General features: G+C 42.5%; 1 protein-coding gene across 3 annotated transcripts in view; it reads right to left on the reverse strand.

The window, feature by feature from the left end:
- Positions 1-20,439, reverse strand: part of MYH10 (myosin heavy chain 10) — a 146,865-nt gene that overhangs the window by 123,996 nt on the left and 2,430 nt on the right. For all 3 annotated transcript variants that reach the window (XM_075903464.1, XM_075903463.1, XM_075903462.1), the window contains exons 2-3: positions 19,144-19,517; positions 4,492-4,648 (exon numbers count right to left, since the gene is read on the reverse strand). In XM_075903464.1, coding sequence (XP_075759579.1) covers positions 4,492-4,648; positions 19,144-19,488 — 502 coding nt within the window. In that variant the 5' untranslated portion in view covers positions 19,489-19,517. The remainder of the gene's footprint in view (positions 1-4,491; positions 4,649-19,143; positions 19,518-20,439) is intronic.

A 20,439-nucleotide genomic window follows, 5' to 3' on the forward strand; every position in this document is an offset into this window, starting at 1 on the left:
GTAGTCTCCACGTAACCTAACAATTCTCAAACTAGTTTATCATCTTTATTGATATAATTCTGACTTCCTTATAGTGCAATGTCATTTTAGCCTTGCTGATGGGGGGTGGGGGAGGGAGGGAGAGGGGGAGAGAAGAGAATAAAAAAAATATATAATCAAATCTCTTCTCAGGCAATAGACCAGGATTCTGGCATAATTAACCCAAATCTCCACAGACTTCTTGAGAGGCCTTGAACAAGTTATTTAGTCTGACTCAGTTTCACCATCTGTAAAAAGTAGAGATGGCAGAACAATCTCATGGCAGAGGGATATTGTGAAAATACACTAAAGATGCCAGATACGCACTCAGATACCAGAAACACATGTCCCTCAAGAACCCTACCTGCTATCTTACACCTGGGCATCATTTCTAGCAGTAAATGGAACCCATTATAGCTGCAAAAGTATGGTCTTTTCTTTCATCTAAAACAAGAAGTCAGTTTGGTCAGCTGAATCCACATCTGTGCTACCCAATTCTTGTCTTGGCAAATGAAATCATGAAGACAAAGCAAGACATCAGTACCACTTCCTACCTTTTGCTGAAAGGAAGGAAAGCAATAGGTTCACACAGATGGAGGTCGCTAAAAATCTGTGCACTTGAATAACTATCAAATATTAATTTCTTAAAGCAATTTCACTGTAAGTAAGTTTCCACAAATCTATCAAGATTCAACCTAGACGCCTATATATTTTTCTTCAAATCATACATGCAGAGATGCCACCTACTCCAATTTACCCAGCTTTTCTGATGCAAGCAATCTAAAGCAATACCTCTCAAACTGTGGTCCAGGGAGCAGCTTCTATGAAGGATGAATCACCCAGTCTTGATGCAGTGAAACTATTTCATTAGGGATGTTAAAATGTGTTTAGATAAACATAACTGCTAAATGTTTCATGCAAGGGAAGGCCGCTCCCCAGGAGCTGGTTTGATTGGCTCCCCCTTCCTGCACTGCTGCCTCTGATACACAGGCAGCAGAGGGTGAGGAAAGGGGGCTGCATGTAACCGTGAATTGCTACATTATAGCTCAGCAGTCTGCAGTGTTGTCTTACCAGCGGTAGCCCCAGGATATGGGCAGAAAGGCAAGTACAGGCAGTCCCAGAGTTACACGGATCCGACTTATGTCGGATCCGCACTTACGAACGGGGCGCTCTCCCTGGTCTCCAGCAGACCAGGGAGAGGAAGCAAAGCGGCGGAGCACGCAGGCAGCGGGCAGCCCAGACACGTCTGGGCTGTCCGCCGCCTGCGCGCTCCGCGGCTTTGCTCCCCGTCTCCCTGGTCCGCAGACCAGGGGGACGGGGAGCAAAGCAGAGCAAAGCCGCGGAGCCCGAGGGCAGCAGGACAGCCACGGCGCATCTGGGCTGTCCCGCTGCCCCTGTGCTCCACGGCTTTGCTCCGGGCGCCTGTGGTACACCAGCTGGGGCGCTGCCAGTTGGTCCCGTAGCGCCGCTCTGGGCGCTAGGGGACCAACCCGGCAGCACCCCAGCTGCTCTGCCCCAGGCGTCCCCAAGTCAGCCGCTGCTGAAACCGACCAGTGGCTGACTACAGGAAGCCCCTACCTGGGGCTTCCTGGAATCAGCTGCTGATCAGTTTCAGCAGTGGCTGACTTGGGGATGCCTGGGGTTCTTAAGTTGAATCTGTATGTAAGTCAGAACTGGCGTCCAGATTCAGCCACTGTTGAAACTGATCAGTCTCAGCAGCGGCTGAATCTGGACGCCAGTTCCGACTTACATACAGATTCAACTTAAGAACAAACCTATAGTCCCTATCTTGTAAGTAACCCGGGGACTGCCTGTACAGTAAAATCCTCAAACCAACTTCTGTTGGTGAAAGACAAGCTTTTACAGTTCATCAGGTTAAAGTTTTTTCTCTTTATCCAACAGAAGACATTACTTCAACCGCCTCATCTCTTTGAATCTCAAGTGGAACTCTGGGTTCCAAAAGCTTTGGCCAGCTAAACAAAGACAATATTTCTACATCTTGTTCAGCAACTGCATTTTTTGGTTCTATTGTTTCATTATTGTAAACATAGATCAAATCTGGAATCATCAACATTGGGAAGGAGGAGACCGAGAAAGGCAAAGCCGAACATTAGAGCAGGGGGATGGAACCTTGCCTGGCTCTGGCCCATAAGGTTCAGGGCTCCCCTGCCCCAGCATCAGGGAGCCTGTATGGCTGGAGCACCAGCTCTCCACTGCAAAGAGGGAGTCCCAAACCTCATGGGCCAGAGTTAGAAAAGCCAGAGCTTGATCCAGCCTCTTTGGCACTGCATAACAGGGAGAGGAAGCTGCTCCATTTGCTGTCGCTCCCCCTCCCCCCTGGCTAGGAGAACAGCAGTGTAGGGAACCATTTGCCTTGCAGCTTTTCCCTGCTGCTCCCATGGGCTAGAATCAGCCAGAGCAGCAAGGGGGCAGAAGGCAGAGCCAAGGCAGTGCCTAGGAACAGTGAGGGGCATGGAACCACCTGTGTCCCCAAAAAGTTCTGCAGGTAAGCATCCCCCATTGCAAATACCACCCAAGCCTGCTCCTGTACCCTATCTCACACCCAGAACCCCTCCCCCCACCATCACCCTCAGTCCACTAGAAAAGCTAGTATTTTGGCTGGACAGAATAGAGCCATTAATTCATTCTTATGAGACTATGTGTATGTGTCGCATGTTTGTGACTAGATTTAACTGGAACATTTTTAAATGAGAAATTTAGTGTTTTGAAATTTTAAATTAAAAAAATCAGATTTAAAACCCAATTTTTTATTTTTAAAAACAATTTTTATCTACTCTGGAAATGCGTGCAGTGACATTCTATGAAAAGTGAAAAATAAGCGCTGAAATTCGGACTGCAATGTGTTTACCAAACGAGTCTGAGTGAAACAAGCTGATAGCTCTAGCCCGGTGTCAAAATTGAGAGGCATTCACCTATCTAGTGGCTATTCTTTGGGAAGAATGAGAAGCAGGAACAAAGGCACATGCTGAGGATTCCCTGTCCCCACCAACACCCTGCCCCCTGTTCCCATTGGCACTCTGCTCCCAGTGGCATCCTGGCCCCTGCCCCCGCCAGCACCCTGTCCCCACCCCAGCACCCTGTCCCTTGCCTCCACTGACACCCTGTCCTCTGCCCCAGGCCCTTGCCCTGGAACCCACTTGTCCCCTGCCCCAGCTCCCATTGGCACCCTACCCAGCACCCCATCCCAGTACCCCCTGGCACCCTTCCCCAATACCATGTCCTCTGCTCCCACCAACACAGTTGGGGCCACATTAGTGAGGCTTGTGGGGGTTTTGGAGGAGTTTTTATTTTGCATCTCACTTTTGTGGCCCCAAGCTAACTTTTCTGTGGGTCAGTGACCCCTGACTCAAAACAGGTTCCCTGCCCTTCTCATAAATAAAGAAAATGCAGAATCTTTTTGTGTTGGACATAGAACAGGGGGCTGGACTTGATGACTTTCTGAGGTCTCTTCCAGCTTTATGGTTCTATGATAGTATTTTATTTAAAAATGAGGCCTGGCCAACAAACCCCCAATTGGGGCCAAGCCCCCCATCTGCCCACAACATCATAACACTCGCACACTCCCCTTTCCCCAGACCCTCGATCTGAATGTATCATACACTGGAACCCCCTGCCCTGAGCCCCTCACCTACCCTAACCCAAATTCCTGCACCCTCATATCCACAAGCCTGTGGCTTGCTTAGTACCCTAACCTGACATCTGACCCCAACACTGCCCAGCCTGAAGCCCCCTCTCCAACCCAGTGTCCCCTTTTCCACCTCCTCCTGCATCCAAATTTCCTCCCAAAGCTTGCATCTCACCCCGAAATCCCTCATTCCCACCCCAGAGCCTATACATCCTGCCTCAACCCAGCAAGGGTAAGGCTAGACTGCAGGAGTTTTTCAGGATTCCGGAGATATCCCAGAAAACTCTTCTGCATCCAGGGATGCATTTGTTCTTCCACTTTTTTTAGGTCTAGACAGGCCAAATGTTGGAAAAACCTCTTCCTACAGAAGAATTGGGGGAGAAGGGGAAAAGCAGCAGTATAAGGGTTGGGGATAGCAAGTGATGGAGAGAAGGAGAATAGAAAGGAAGGGGCAGGGCTTCAAGGAAGGGGCAGGGCTGTAGATCTTGGCTTGTTCTGTCATTTAAAGAGTGATTTTGGGTGTAAAAAGGTTGGAGACCACTGCCCTAGTGTGTTAGAGCCTCATGTCCCAAAAAGCATTACTTCTTAGTTCTGAAGAAGCCATTTCCATTTTAATTTCATTTCACCACTAATTACAGAGTCTACAATTTAGTCACAGCAGCAAACTGTCAAGAACTCGAAGGCTCCAAATTGCAAAAAATCTTTTAAGAAAAAGGTTTGAAGATTTCTCCATTTGTTACAAGGCAAAACTTTTGTCCAATAATAAGAGACCTTAAAATTAAGCAATTAAGCCATTTCAGCTATTTATAACTAAAAGTAACTCTTACCTTGCAGCATGCATCTATATGCAGATTCTGATATTGCATAAATGTGTGGTGGCATTTCATGGCGTTTCTTCCCTCTGTACATCTCAATGATGTTTTCCGAATAAATTGGGAGGTTCTTGTAGGGATTTATGACTACGCAGAACAGTCCAGAATAAGTCTAAAAAAAAAACCATACCAACAGCAGTTTGATTACCTATTTCACCTTAATTTAATAGCACACATATGAATGTAAGTCAGAATTCAGGAAGCTTCATTCTTCCCAAATCGTGGTCCATTTCTGAACTAGTCAAACACTCATGACTTCAATAAAGCCAACACCTCATACTATTTAGTTCAGAAATATTGGTTTGTACTTTGAGACATCTAATAACTGTTATCCAAAAAAGTGTATAGTGATGACAGAGATGAAGTCTTGGGTATGTGATTTCTCCTCCCTGCCTAAAGCAGATCTGAATTTTTTCTGCACATGAAATAGTAGTACACTCGCACGTGAAAACACAAAGTGACAATTTGATTTTTCACTAAACTTGGATACAAATCAAAGTAGATTAAAGTTATTTTACCCTTTGATAAACACACACAATTAAAGCAGCTTGCTTCTTGAATTAAGCATGCAAAAAACTTAAGAAAATTTAGCTGGTCAGGTACAGAGTCTACTTACTCAGTTAAGGAAGAAGTTTTGAATTAGTTGCCGATTTCTACAAGATGATCTAGTAATCCTGAAATGGGCTGCTCTTTCGGCTACGAAAAGCAAAGGGCAACCCCCTTTAAGCCCTTTCTCCAGGCTCCACCTCTAGGTAGCCGCTTTCAAAATTGCATCAAACTAAGTAAAAATTAACAGATCCATAACAAGGACCAGTTATTAAGACCTCTCCTCCCTGAAAATAAAAGTGGGAAAGCTAACTGCCTAGCACCCCAGACCAAAAGTATCATTTGATGCACAGAGCTAGAATCAGTGTTTCATTAATATTTGTAGGAGAGGATCCAAGCTCAGAACTCCACAAAATCCTCAGCTGATGTTGGTGGGAGGTTTGCAAAGAGAAAACAGGCTTTATGTAATAACTGGAATATCCAGTCCTCTGCTATAATTCTCCATTGCTCAGTGAGAAAAACCTGCTCCCCACAAGCCACCACTAATGCAGTTTCTGCTCTCTTCCTGCCCTAGGACTTCCTTTCCCTATGATTGCCCGTCTCCTCCCGTTCACCCTTCTGCATTCCCTTCCCACCACCAACTCTCAATTCGCATCAACCTGAGGACTTCACTCTGGCACACTTTCTTACCCCATCAACTAGAACGTTTAGCAATTGACTACAGGTTGGACTTCACTGGTCTGGCATCCTTTGGACCAAAGCTATCCTAGATGAGGAGTTGTGCCAAACCAGGGATGGTCCTCTGCCTCCGACCCCCTTAACCTGCCGCCCTTCCCCATCCCCAGCTTCTTCAGCCCTGCTGGCAGCCGGGAGACATGGCTGCGCCGACCCCCTGCCAGCACGCTGATGCGGCACCAGTCCTGCTGCCAGATGGCACGTGGCCCCAGTCAGGCTGTCGACCTGCTGCTGCCCCAAAGGTGCATCCCCTGCTGAGCTGCCATGGCCCAACCTTACTGCTAGCCAGGTTACCATGGCTTGGTCCCCACAGACAGGCCAGTACATGGTCCCGCTCGGGCTGCCACAGCACAATCCCACTGCTGGGCTGGCACACAAGTTGCCCCGCTACTACAGCCCCATTACTGCTGTTGGTCTATACTGAGGCCCTGGCCCCACTGCCACCAGCCTCACCTTTCGCAGGGCTCTCAGGTGATGGCCACTCCTGCCCCAGATGTTGCCCGACAAGAAAGTCCCATTTAGGGAGGTGCAACCTGTATTTAGACAGTGAAGTGTCACCACTGTGTTTAGTGTGACACTCCAATGTAACTAATAGGCAACAGCAGTTCAGAAGCATTATAGCAAATACAACAGGTTGTTTTCACTTGTTCACATTTGAAAAGTTTTTACATTGCAACCATGAAGTAATGGATTAAAAAAAAAGTCTGAATATGTCATGGAGGCCACAAATTCACTAAGATGCTTAACATCCCCCTCCTCAAGATGGGAGATTTGAAAAGCATGCTAGATTTCTGCTAACTACAAGAATAGAATTCCTTGATTAACTAAATAAAGGTATCAAAAAGAAAGAAGAAAGGGAAAAATGGAGTAGGAAATCAAACTTTCAACCATGCCTACTAGGAGAGGCTGAGCAACAATTACTGATCTGCTATAGGAAAGTGCAACCTCCAGGCAAAAGTTAAAAACTTATTGAAGATGATCTTGTAATGCCCAAAAGTGCATTAAAAGTTTATCCCTGTGCTTCCTGACAGATCTTCTCTGCAGAGTTTGTGTCTCAAATGAAGTAACAACTATTAAGCTCAGCTAGTAAGTTTTCAAATATACCCACACACCCATCTCTGCACTCATGTATTAAGTTTTCATTATGCATAGTTTCATCTATTAGTTGTGCCCTTTGTTCTCTTGTCCCAGAGACGATGGTCATCACAAAGATGTAAGGTTTCAATAGATGCTTCTCTTGCAATAAATATAGGAAAAGCTATTGAATCAGTCACAGAATACTTGTCCTGAACCCATCCCCACCACTCAAGATGAAGGGGAAAAGGTTTCTTGCAGTCCTCAAGAAGTGCAGCCCTGATGCTAGGGAATAGTATTCATTTGAGTATTTAAGATCTTTAGAATGAAGTGTTAAGGTAATTAACAATAAAGTCATTCCCTCCTGTGGGGGGGGCTCTTCATTGTATGAAGTAGAGGTGCTGGAATTTCTAAGTCTGTACTCTTATTTTCTGGAAAGAAGGAAGGAGCAATTACACTGCTAGGAAGCATCTTGTTAAACTGACAATCCACAAGCTCAGTTAAATTAAGCAAAGGCACATAGCAGCATTAAGAAATAGATTAGCCCATAGATACAGATTTTCTTAACAGAATCTAAAAATCTGATCTTTGGTCAAAACCCATATACAATATGTATTCGAGTACTTTAACTCGGCCTTTTGTAAACAGTGGGGATACAGATAGGACCTTGTCTGAGTAATTTTCATGAAAAAGCTGTTAACAAGAAAGCTGGATCTGTGTTCTAGGAAAACGAACTATAGCTTAGTCAATGGAAATCCCATTGACTATTTGATTAGTTCATAAGGACTAGTGCACCTACTGCCTTTGATATGTACAAGACCCCCCCCCTCCCAACGAGGAGTTGCCTGCTGACCCTTGGCTACATGCCGCATTTCAATCTTTGAAATGCACAAAAGCCCCTGCTGGGGCTCCTGTACATTTTGAAGAGGAAGCGCCACCACTGTGCCCCTGCACCGTCCCATGGAGCTGGAGGGAACCAGCTTTTAAGCCATAACCCCCCAACACTTCTTCCTCTTCTCCTCCCCCCGCTGCCTATTTGTGATAGAGGCAGCAAGGGGGTGGGGGGAATGACTAGTTGACCTAACGTGTCAAGAAGCTTATCAGATAGTCGACTAAAGTCCTTCTGACAACATAGGGATGTAAGCGACTAGACAGCAGGCAAACCTACTCTGCCTGCCTCAGATAACCTATAGTGATGTTACTTACTCGTGCTACAGATCCATACTAGGGATGTTAATATATGTAATTAAGTAGCCGAGTAACCACTGAAAATTTCAGTGGTTACCTTGTTATAAGCGGGGTGACAGCTGGCTCCTGCCTGATCCCTTCCCTCACATGCTGCTGCCTCTGTATCAAGAGGCAGTGAGGCGGAGGGATGTGGCATCAAGAACTGGGAGCCTCTGTGTAACCGTGAATGTTAACAGATGATCCCAGGCTCATTGGTTAACCACGTACATAGTTACACTTTCTCATCCCTAATCCATCCATTTTAAGGGTTATTAAACATCTGTTCAGTCTTCCAGAACAATCACTGTAACACAAAGATCATGCACTAGATATGTCAGCCAGTTACAGTCCATTGATAATAGGGGGTTATAACGAAAATTATGAAACCTTGACTTTTAGCAGGAGCTGAAGCTCCTGTATAAGTTCAAAGTATGTGCATGTCTTCTGTTCTACTGGTAAAGTAAAAGCATTTCCACTTTAATCACAAATTATTAACATTCAGTTTTAAAACAAGGCGCTTGTTTGGGTTAGCATAAAATTCTGTTTTGCTCAAGAAAAGGGATGTGGGCAGTATCATTCAAAGGCAATCAGAAATGCTGGAATGTACTCTCTTGGCAAGGCTGCAGAGACAAACATTAAAGCAAAGCTAGGATAGAAGTTTGTTATACAAAAGTCTCCTTCAAGACACTAATTGTGAAGCCTGAATGCTTCCAGATGCTCACAAGGCTTTAGCCAGTAGTACATCAAAATCCAAATTACTAAATAATAAACTATCTAAAAATGTAGCACCCAGGTTCCTGGCACAGAAGAGTTAGAAACTGCACTATGTTTCAAACAGTTAGCTTGCCAATAAAGAGGTACTTTCTAAGCAATCTGCAACCAAGTATAGAGCTCATTACTCAATGTGAAAGCCCATATTTTGACGGAGCACTACTTGTCAGTATCAGAAAATACCAACTTAGTACCATAGGGTTAAGAAAAACAACAACAAAGTTTACAGAATCCTCATCCCTGTATGTTGTTCTCAAATATATAAAGCTGAGACTGCATAACTCTTCACCCTTTAGCGATCTCTATACTGCAGACTCTTAAAACAAAAACACACTGCCACTGTTTCCGGAGAGAGCCCTAATGATAGCTTTTGTAGCCAATTTTTTTTTTCCAAAACACCACAGTAGAATTTTGCAGCAGGTTTAATATGATAAAAAAGATGAAAACCAGAGTCATGTGAGCTAGTAGGGAAGATTTGTAAAGAATCCCTACCATAGATATATCATGAGACTGAAAAAGTTACAACTTAAAATTTTAGTATGTTTTTATTGGCAGCCACACTCCTTTGTAAAAAGTGTCAAGTAGGGATGTTATCTGTATGATTTAATCATCATGTAACAGCTTCAAATTTTAGCTGCTCTTAAAAAAAAAAGTGGGAAGAACCAAGCTAACTCCCACAAGATGTGCAATGAAACTCAGCAATGGATTGTTTAGTCCAGTTCTTGATACAGGACTCAAATCTGATGACAGTTTGTTAACAAAATTGTGGGGGGAAAATAGATGGCACTGTCACAGCCAAAGTTCTCAACATCGGGCTTAAGAGGAATGCTGAACACATGTTGAGTACCCTGAAGCCTATTTCTGTAGCCTTGAACAAAATGCAGGGAAATACTGTTTTGTTGCTGATACTGTTTAAATTTGGAAGGAACTACAAATATTAAATTACAAGCATTAAAAAAAATTAATGGGACAAGCACAATTCCAGCTCATTTTCATGCCAATATTCTCAATACTCAGTAGCACAAGTGCTGAGGAAGAGGAGCTGGCTACGTCACAACATGAACATCCAGTAATCAGCCTTCCATAATGCCAACTAGAATAAACTTCAGAGCTAAGGGTGAACCATTCAAGAAATATATATTTGTTGATGATGTTTTAAACAAAGTCACACCAGTGAACTGATGGAAGTCATTTAAGAACTTGGATTCAGAGACTGTTGAAGTAATCTCAATTAACAGCAGTAGTTCCTTCTGCAAGTGTAAAAAGGGAATATTTTCTCTCTTGACTAATTCATGGCAAATTGAGAAATATAGTTTGGGAACTGAAAAAGCAGTAGAGATGTTTTTCTTTTCCAGATTATGAACAAACAGGAAAGTGAAAGTGAAGATGACAATTAGCTGCAGAAGCCAATATTTTAAATTTATGTCCTGTCTATCAATTTTTTTAAACAAAAGATTAAATTTTATTTAGCTATTTTAGTGAAAAAAACTGATTTCAAAAAACCAGATTGTTTTATTTAACTAAAACCAACAATTTAAGTGTCAATATTATGTATTCTGGATTTTTTTTTCTTCAAAAGCATACCTAATAATTTAACAAAACAATCACATGAGTTTTTGAATGTAAACAGTGTCAATTTGGTGATGTTCTTCTAACACAGCCTGGAGAGAAAATCCTCCAAATACTAATCATTAACTTGTTGAAATGGAGATAGTTCACCTCCCAATGACTTCATAAATATCTGCTTCAATTACCTTTGGTAAATGAAATAATCAACAAGAATGCACTTTCATGTAGAAAACCACAATTAATAGAGTCTTCCTGATCAGTAATTTAAATCATTTTGATTTAGATCAAATCCACCCTGCCTGTAAAGATTGCTGGTTTGAATTCTATTTTGAAAGACTATAGGATTTAATGAGACCCCAGAAGAGGAATGCTTTGAACATCTGAACTGTGTGGACTCTAAGGATACGTCTACACAGTGGTGCTCTTCAGGGATAACATCCATTATCCTGAAATAGCATTCTGCACATTTTGACAGCAACGTATTTCAAAATACGTTTAAAAAAAAAATGCGCTTCTTATAAACCTCATTGCACAAGGATTAACAGGGAGTCCGCAGAGCTGCTAGCTGGGAGCAGCCTAGATAAGCCAGAGCCTGCCTCTGGCACCCCATCCCCTCTCTCCCCCAACTATCTGCCCCAGGCCACCACCAAAACCCTCTGTATCCTTTCTCCCCACCTCCTCCAGGTCACAACTCCATCCCAGACCCTACACTCCTCCCCCAGGTCAGAATCCTCTCCTGCACCCATAAACTGTCCTGGACCCTTCATCCCAAGCCCCTGCCAGAGACCACAACCCCCTCTTTCACCAAAACACCCCCTCAGACTCCACACTCCGTGCATCCCAGTCCAGATATACCACCTCTACTGCTTCCCCCTAAGCACAAGACTACTTAAAGCTTTGTCAAGGTATAAAGTTGGTTTAGCACTATCATTTTTATCTTCTAGAGGTTTGCAAATTGACGGCTTAATTATTTGCTCCATTATCTTTCTGGGTACAGAAGTTAAGTTGACTGGTCTGTAATTTCCTATGTTGTTTTTAAATTTCCTTTTGATAGACAGGCATTGTGTGTGACCTTTTCCAATCTTCCAGAATCTCTCCTGTATTCCATGACTTTTCAAAGATAATAGAGAATGGCTCAGGTATCTTCTCAGTCAGCTCCTTGAGAATTTGAGGATGCACTTCATCAGGCCCTGGTGACTTAAAAATTACTTATACAAATTAGAGGTCTAACTTGTTCTTTTCTTATTTTAGCCTCTGATCCTACCTCACTTTCCACTGGCATTCACCAGGTTATATGCCAATCAACACCAGCCTTCATGATGAAAACCAAAACCAAGAAGTCATTAAACACTTCTGCCATTTCCACATTTTCTGTTACTTTTACTCCACTCGTTGGCTGTGTCTAGACTACACCTCTCTGTCCACAGAGAGATGTAGATTAGGGACGTCGAAATTGCTAACGAAGCAGGGATTTAAATATCCCGCACTTCATAAGCATAAACATGGCCACTGCTTTTTTCCGAAACGGTGCTATTTTTTCGAAAAAGCTGTCTAGATGGGGATCTGTCAAAAATAAACCCTTTTGAAAGATCCTGTAAATCTCATTTGAGGAATACAGGATCTTTCGAAAAGAGGTTTATTTTTTCGACAGATCCCCATCTAGACTGCCATTTTGGGGTTTGTTTGTTTTTTTCCGAAAAAGCTCTGTTTTGAAAAAAGCAGCAGCCATGTTTATGCTAATGAAGTGCAGGATATTTAAATCCCTGCTTCGTTAGCAATTTCGACGTCCCTAATCTACATCTCTGTCAGAGGTATATAGTCTAGACGTACCCATTGAGTAGCAATCATACCCTATCTTTGTTCCTCCTCTTGCTTCTAATGTTCTCTTGTTACATGTCTGAAGCAAATTTTATCAAACTTCACATCTTGGCCTTTCTAATTTTGTCCCTATATACGTGTGCTATTTGTTTTAAGTGGGATAAGATGAAAGAGGCTTTCACTCCTAGGACCTGTAAGTAATACTTTCATGGACAGGGAAGACAGAGTATAGAGATCCAGCTCTTGAGGAATTAGCATATCTGGCTAGATTAGCATTTCAGCTATGCCCACTTTTTAACCAAACACCACAGAAGAAACTGTGCAGCTAGCATCATGTCTGGGAGGAGAGGACAAAGTTATTTATCTGCTGAAGACTGGAATTATAGGATTATTATTATATGATCTGCTGAAGGCTGAAGACTGGAATACCAGAGGAAGGTCTGTAGTCAAACAATTTATTTAAAAAGCAAAAGATGAGGGAGAAAGAGTGCAGGGTTTGCCAATCAGCAGATCAGGGTCAGGGAGATCCAACTCCTGCTGCTCTTTCCTATTGATCGGAGTGCTCCATTTTTAGCTGGGGGGCTGCCTTCTAGATTCCCCCCTCCCCACACACACACACACACTCCTAGCATACTTAGCTATGCTAACAGACATCCAACACAGGTAGGCCTCAGAGAAAAAGCAGGTCACCTTACATCCTTGAAAGCAACCCCCTCTTCTGAAATGAATTTCTTGCTCTCAAGATCAACCTCTCTTCCCCCCCCTCCCCCCAATGCAGAGGCATGCTTTTTATATCTTCTCCTCAGTTTTTAGAAGATATAAAGGTAACAGTTCTCTATCAACCCAGATGGTATTCTCCACCTTCCAAATGGTCCACTGAGAAGAGAAAACCCTTAATGATTAGTGGCCACTTTTTGAAGTCTTAACCTCACACACCATCTTGGCTCCCCCGAGTAGTTACTTTTGTCAAACTATTATTTATTAGCACAGGCCCAAACCCTTTGTACAATTTTTTTAAAGGAAACAAATGGAGGAATGTGATGGTTATATGCACTCACTTCAATTGCATCTCTTTATCCCCTGCTTCCTGTGAGTTTCCATGAATTACACACTAAGGTGTCTGTTTAAAATTACAAGCATCTCATGCCATGCACTTGCATGAAATGAGAAATTTAATCTGGCTCTTTCTCTACACCAGAAGTGTATTTCTAGGAGATCTTCAGGGTTCAGTTCTTGAGCCTCTCCTTCCTAGCACAAGCATTTGCTCTTTTTCAGTCAGTATTCCAGTAAATACTCACTGCTTGAGGCAGTCTCAGAAGGGTAGCCATGTTAAGTTTTTGTAGTTACAGACTAACAACAAATGGTTCTGTAGCACCTTGGATACTAAAAAAAAAAAAAAAATATTGATAGTATCATGAGCTTTCAGGTGAAGAAGAAGAAGTTAGTTGTGCCCAACAAAGCTATATTTTTTGTTATGTCCAAGGTGCTACAGAACCATTTGTTGTGTTAGTTTTCTTCCTCAAGCAAAACTTCATATTTGACTCATACCTCACCTAAGAGGTTAGGCACAAAAATACTGTTCTTGAGCAAGCAGAGCATCCCTCAAGCAAGAATCCCTTCTTTATTTGAACCTCTAGTCCACCCTGTTAAGCTACAGTATCATCTTGATCCCAACTCTTCTCTCCAAATTGAAATAAATTACTACATCAGCATCTTTCTATTTTATGTGCTATCAAGGCTTTAGAAGCCAAAGTCCAGTTGTGACAGCCTATAGCATTATAGTCACTACCACTGTTCACTGTAAGTTGAGCGCTTTAGCGGCCACTCAGAAAAGAGTCAAATGCCACCAAGTTTCTACTAGTGGTGCACATCCACATAACAATTTATTCTATGCATGGATGGAAAAAATTCAAGGAAACATTGGTCATCACATTCACAAGATTATAAGTTTTGTATTAAGTATGCTTTATGAGATCTCATTTGAAAACAATCGGAATTTTGTTGTCCTGATAAAATACGTGTAGCAATATTGTATGAGAAGTCATTAGATTATATAACGTGTCATTATTAGAACATGCTCCAAAGACAAGACAATGTGAAAAAACTATGTAGACCTAAAACAAAAATGCCTACCACCCCAACCAATATTGAAGAGCAATCACTAACTTGTACAGCCATTTTTCAGAAATGGAAAAGTAAACAAAAAGTTTACATTGCACCATATGAACATTTCAAATCTCGTGTCATGTCATGACTCAGGAAGGCTGTTTCTAGCATAAGAAATTAAGTTATAATGGGGCAGCAAAAACACTTCACCCCTCTCTCTTCTCAGGACATCAAACTTCTGAAGGACTCTGAACTGTAGAAGGGGAGAGGGGCACTCCATGACAAAGGAAATCCAACCAGCGAACTAACAATTTGTGGTGAAAGATAATTGCTTTAAATCTTATTAGCTTGTTCAAATTTAGAAATTGGCTTGCATTTTTATCTTATTTATTTTTTAACCAATTCTCTAACTTTTATGCCTTAGCACTTGTATTTACTTAAATCATTTTATTGTTTTATGATTCCAGTACGTGTTCGGATTGAAAGGTTTGGGAAATGCCACTTGAGACAGCAAGGCCGGTACATAATTCATTTTCCTTTGTTGCAATGATAGACTTACTATGAGCTTGCACTATCCAGGAGGGTACTGTGCAGTAGAAGAGACATTTCTGAAGTCAAGGCGGGGACTAAAAATTTGAAGGATTTGCCTTGTATGTAGCTCACGAGCAACTGGGATAGCATTCATGTACTCAGCTGGGAGTGGCTATGTATTAGCAGGACTGGGAGCAGCGGCTGTTCAGAGCAAAGCAGTGTAAAACACACACTAAGCTAGAGAGTTTAAGGGGACACTGCTATTCAACAGCCCAGGATGTACCCTGGGGAATGTCACACCAATTTTAGAATCAGACTCAATGGTTAGATTACTGAATAAACACAACAAAGCACCTATTTTAGATATAGATGATGCATAGGTATAGCAATTACATATAAGTTACATATGATTACATTTAATAATTGGTTTAAATAGAGAAGTATTATTTTTAAATTAGTACACAATTGCAGTGATGCAAAAAAACTATAACATCTATTTAAACAAGAAAGTGACAAGTTCTCAGCTTTATCCTCATAAGCAGTTCATGAAAACTGAACAGCTAGACTAGGTCAGACCAAAGGTCCATCTAGCCCAGTATCCCGTCTTCTGACAGTGGCCAATGCCAGATGCCCCAGGGGGAATCATCAAGCAGTCCCTCTCGTCACCCATTTCCAGCCTCTGACAGACAGAGGCTAGAGACACCATTCCTACTGATACTGGCTAATAGCCATTGATAGACCCAACCTCCATGAATGTATCTAGTTCTTTCTTGAACCCTGTTTAAAGTCCCGGTCTTCACAGCCTCCTCCGGTAAGGAGTTCCACAGGCCAACCCTGCACTGCGTGTGGGTGTGGGTGTGGGTGTGGGGGAAGAGGGGAACAAAACAAAAAACCCTTCCTTTTGTTTTAAACCTGCTACCTATTCATTTCATTTGGTAACTCCTAGTTCTTATGTTATGGCAGCAGTCTCCAGCCTTTACACCCAAGATCACTTTTTAAATGTCAGGGCAAGCCAGGATCTACCACATCCCTTCCCCAAGACTCCACCACTTTCTTGAGGCCTCATCTTCTCCAAACCTTTTCACCAACTACCTGTTACTAATGGAAACTCACTGTAAACACCAGAGCCATTTTGCTAGTGCTGCAGGTAGGGAGGCTGCCAAGGCTGCATGTGCTCCAGATGGCCTGGATCTAAGAGGGGCAGCTGCCCGGCTGCGGCAATTGACTCCTAGAGGAGCCATGATTGCCTAGCTGATGACCACAGTGGTATGGGAACATGCAAATAATTTTTCCTTATCCACATTTTGCATACCAGTCATGATTTTATAGGACCTCCATCATATCCCCCTTTAGTCTCCTCTAAGATGAGATGTCCCAGGTTTTTTTTTTTTTTAAATCTCTCTTCACTGGGACCTGTTCAAAACCCCTAATCATTTTTATGCCCTTTTCTGAACCTTTGCCAATGCCAATAAATCTTTGGAGATGAGCTGACACCTGTTCGCAAAATTCGAGATGTGGGTGTGCCATGGTTTTATACAGAGGTAGTAAGATGTTTTCTGTCTTATTCTCCATCCCTTTTTTAATTATTCCTAACATTGTTTGCTTTTCTGACTGCCACTGCACTTTGAGTGGATAGTTCTCTGAAAACATCCACAATGACTCCAAAAAAATCTCTCGAGTAGTTATATCTAAATTCATCATACCGTATGTATATAGTTGGGATTATTTTTTCCAATGTGCATTACTTATTATCAACATTAAATTTCATTTGCCATTTTATTGCCCAATCACTTAGTTTGGGGAGCTCTTTTTGAAGCTCTTCACAGTCTGCTTTAGTCTTAACTATCTTGAGCAGTTTAGTGTCATCTGCAAATGATCTCATATCTACATTGGCTGTCTGAATACTCAAGAGTTTGCTTTGACACTTAAAAGATACTGCAGATAGACTATAAACAAAGCATTTAATTACCACAAACTTGAGTACAGTTAGTTTTATTTCATCCTAATCTTAAGGATCTAATTTTAGTTATAAATTAGTGAGGCATTCCAATGTAAGTTTCACTGAGCTAGTGTTTTTCTTTTGAGTCTTCCTTTCACTAAAGCACCACAAGCCTTCAGTATAGACAGTTTAAAAATTAATAAGAGTGAATCATGTGAGTGAGCTGCTAAATACAGAAGAAACATATCCACATAGTAGCAATGACTGCACTAAGAACTAAAACCCCTCTTTAAGGAGTTGGTAAATGATCTGTCCTAGAGCTAGGTTACTCAATGTACACCAAAGAAATTGAAGAGACTGAGTTTAATTCTTTGGAACAAATGTTTACCATATGGAATCAAATATTTAGGCAGAAGTTACCATTTCTTTTAAGACAAAGAACCTAGTTTTAGATGTTAATGATTCTCTGACTCAGCAAGGGACTACAGGCAGTCCCCGAGTTACGCAGATCTGACTTATGTTACGAACAGGGTTTTTCTTGCCCCGGAGGACGGGAGCGGCGGGATGCCCAGATGCGCCGTGGTCCCGCCGCCCGCGTCCTCCGGGGCGAGAAAAGCTGCTCCGCGTCTCCCTGGTCTGCCCCCAGGCTGACCAGGGAGACGCTGAGCAAAACCGTGAAGCACGCGGGCAGCGGGACAGCCCAGACGCGCCGCGGCTGTCTTTGCTCCCCGTCTCCCTGGTCTGCTCTCTCCGGCAGCGGGACAGCCGCGGCGCGTCTGGGCTGTCCCGCTGCCCGCGACTTTGCTCCACGTCTCCCTGGTCTGCTGGTCTCCAGCAGACCAGAGAGACGCAGAGCAAAGCCGCGGAGGACCCAGGCAGCAGGACCACAGTGCATCTCGGTCCGCCGCCCGCGTCTCCCTGGTCTGCTGGGGGGGGCGCGCAACTAGTGCGCCCTCCCCCCCCCCCCCCCCCCCCAGCAGACCAGGCTTTTCTCCGGACACCTGTGGTAGAGCAGCTGGGGCGCTGCTGGTTGGTCCCACAGCACCGGTCTGGGAGCTACTGGACTAACCCGGCAACACCCCAGCTGCTCTGCCCTAGGTGTCCTGATTCAGCGGCTGCTGGTCAGTTTCAGCAGCGGCTGAATCAGGACACCTGAGGCAGAGCAGCTTGGGTGCTGCCGGGTTGGTCCAGTAGCGCCGAGGAGTGGCGCTACTGGAGCAACCCAGCAGCTCTGCCCCAGCCGTCCCCAAGTCAGCCGCCGCTGAAACTGACCAGCGCTGACTACAGGAAGCCCGGGGCAGATCAGCTCTGATTCGGGCTTCCTGTAGTCAGCCGCTGGTCAGTTTCAGCGGCGGCTGAATCTGGACACCAGTTCCGACTTACATACAGATTCAACTTAAGAACAAACCTACAGTCCCTATCTTGTATGTAACCCGGGGACTGCCTGTATTGCAATTCATTTGGCAAGAGAAGAGATATGGCAAGGAGCCACTCTCACTATACTGCCACAGACCTTCATTCAACATTGACCCTGTTGTTTCATTTCCTCAAGAGGCGTGAATAGCTTTGCTATTTCTAATTCTAGAGAAAGATGAAGATAAAGTTCTCTTCTTAATTAGTTGGAAATAGAAAGTGAAACATCTAGTTTATTTTATTGGTTTATTTTAAGCACAAAATTCCTGGCTCACTAAGTTGATATAAGATTCTAAAAAAAGAAATTATGTTTTCACACTCCTTCCCAACTATATTATTTAAAGATATGATAACCTTTTATTACCTTATATAATGAACAGCTTGCCAAGTTAAAGAAATGTATTTGCTCATTCATTCTCTATATTAAACAGTGGCACTTTGTTGAAGTTAAATTATAAAATCTAGACAGGTCAAACTAGTCAGTCATTTGATGCAGTCTATTTTGTCAGTTAAAAGGATTTGCCTTGGACATGCCTAACTAAACAGCATGAGCTAAAACACTGAGATAACATTAGACATCCTACCTTTAAGTAATCCTTAATTATAGCTAACGAATGCTTGCAACAGTATTTCAGTACAAAAATTCTTCTTATTGTGGTAGCACTTAAGAGTCATTAGACAATACATAATGTAGCTAAGAGTCCCTATCCCAAATATTCTGCACTCAGACAGGAAAAAGGTCTATCAACATCAAATCCAAAGACTATAACCATCTCCTCCTTTTCATTTTTTAAAGAATGAAGTAGTTATCTAATTTTATTTAAAATTAGCTACCATATTAATTTCCCATACAGGATAATTTAATGGCCAATACTTACATAGATGAGTCCAGAGTAGTATCGGTCCTTCAAATTATGCAGTACAGAGGCTTCATTTAAGCAGGTTAATTCCGCCATGTCTTCCACTTTAGAGAACTTGGGGGGATTCATCTTCTGAATGTCATCTTTGTTGACCATTGCTTTCTTTCCATTCTCTGCCAGTTCAACCAACACTTCATCTCCTCTTTCCTCCTTGATGCTGGCTGCCTCAAAACCGTGGCGCTCTGAAGGAATCCATACCAGTTTTTTAGCAGTCCAGTCAGCCTGGGTAGCAGGGTTGTAAATTACAGCCCTATCCACAAAAAGATATCTCTCTGGATCTTCCTGTCCAGACCTTAGCGCCATTGTAAACAGAAGTGTCCACCCGAATTCACCTTGTTAGATGAAGAAAAGGTATGTTAGTCACCGGCACAGTTTGCAATCATTTCAAAGCCAACCATTTAATGTATGAAAATGGCTAATTGGCATATTAAGTTAGATACCTACTAGGGATGCGAGGCCTATTAAAAAAAAGTCCTGAGGCTAGTTATCAAGTAGGTAGTTTGAAGATCATCCTGTCTAAAAGGTACTGCTGCATATAAAAGTTAAAAATCACACTGAAGTAAAGAGAAGTAGAGGAACACTCATTTATATAGGGTTGGAACAGTGCAGGGTCTCTTCTACTGTGTATACCAAGCAAGGATGACAACTAGATCTTGTACAATACCTTTCCCAGTAGATCTGAAAATCTTTATAATCTTTAAGAGTATTTGTCTTTACAGCACCCCTACAATGTACACTGTTGTGCAAAAACAAGAGTATAAAGGAAATACCAGATTTAATACATGTTTGTTGGGAAGTACTGAATAGTAGTGAGAAAAGAAAGCACCCACTTATTTGTTCTATATAGCACTTGCTGGTTTTCATTAAGTCATCCAAACAAACAAAAAAACTGTAGTGAGACCAGATAAATGAGACTAAAAACACCAATTACAAGGAGGATTTTCCTTAAGAGATAAGAACTTTATATTTTTTAAAACCACGCCATATAATCATTGCTTGTATTCTTTCTGAAAGCTGATCAGATTTACCTTAGTTTATTTTCTGTCAGTTCCAGCAGTAAACAGTAGGTGCTATCATGTTTTAATATTCCCACACACTGGTTTTATGAGACATGGTGTTTAAGTATAATTGATTTTTTATTACATTTTATCAATTCTCACAGTTGAGAGAAGATAATACCAAAAGGCCTCAAATATTTCATTTGTACACAACTTTTATTCATTAGATTAGTAAATGTGACCAACAGCCACAAGC

This window comes from Pelodiscus sinensis, chromosome 20 (genome assembly GCF_049634645.1).
Source record: "Pelodiscus sinensis isolate JC-2024 chromosome 20, ASM4963464v1, whole genome shotgun sequence".
Lineage (NCBI taxonomy): Eukaryota > Metazoa > Chordata > Testudines > Trionychidae > Pelodiscus > Pelodiscus sinensis.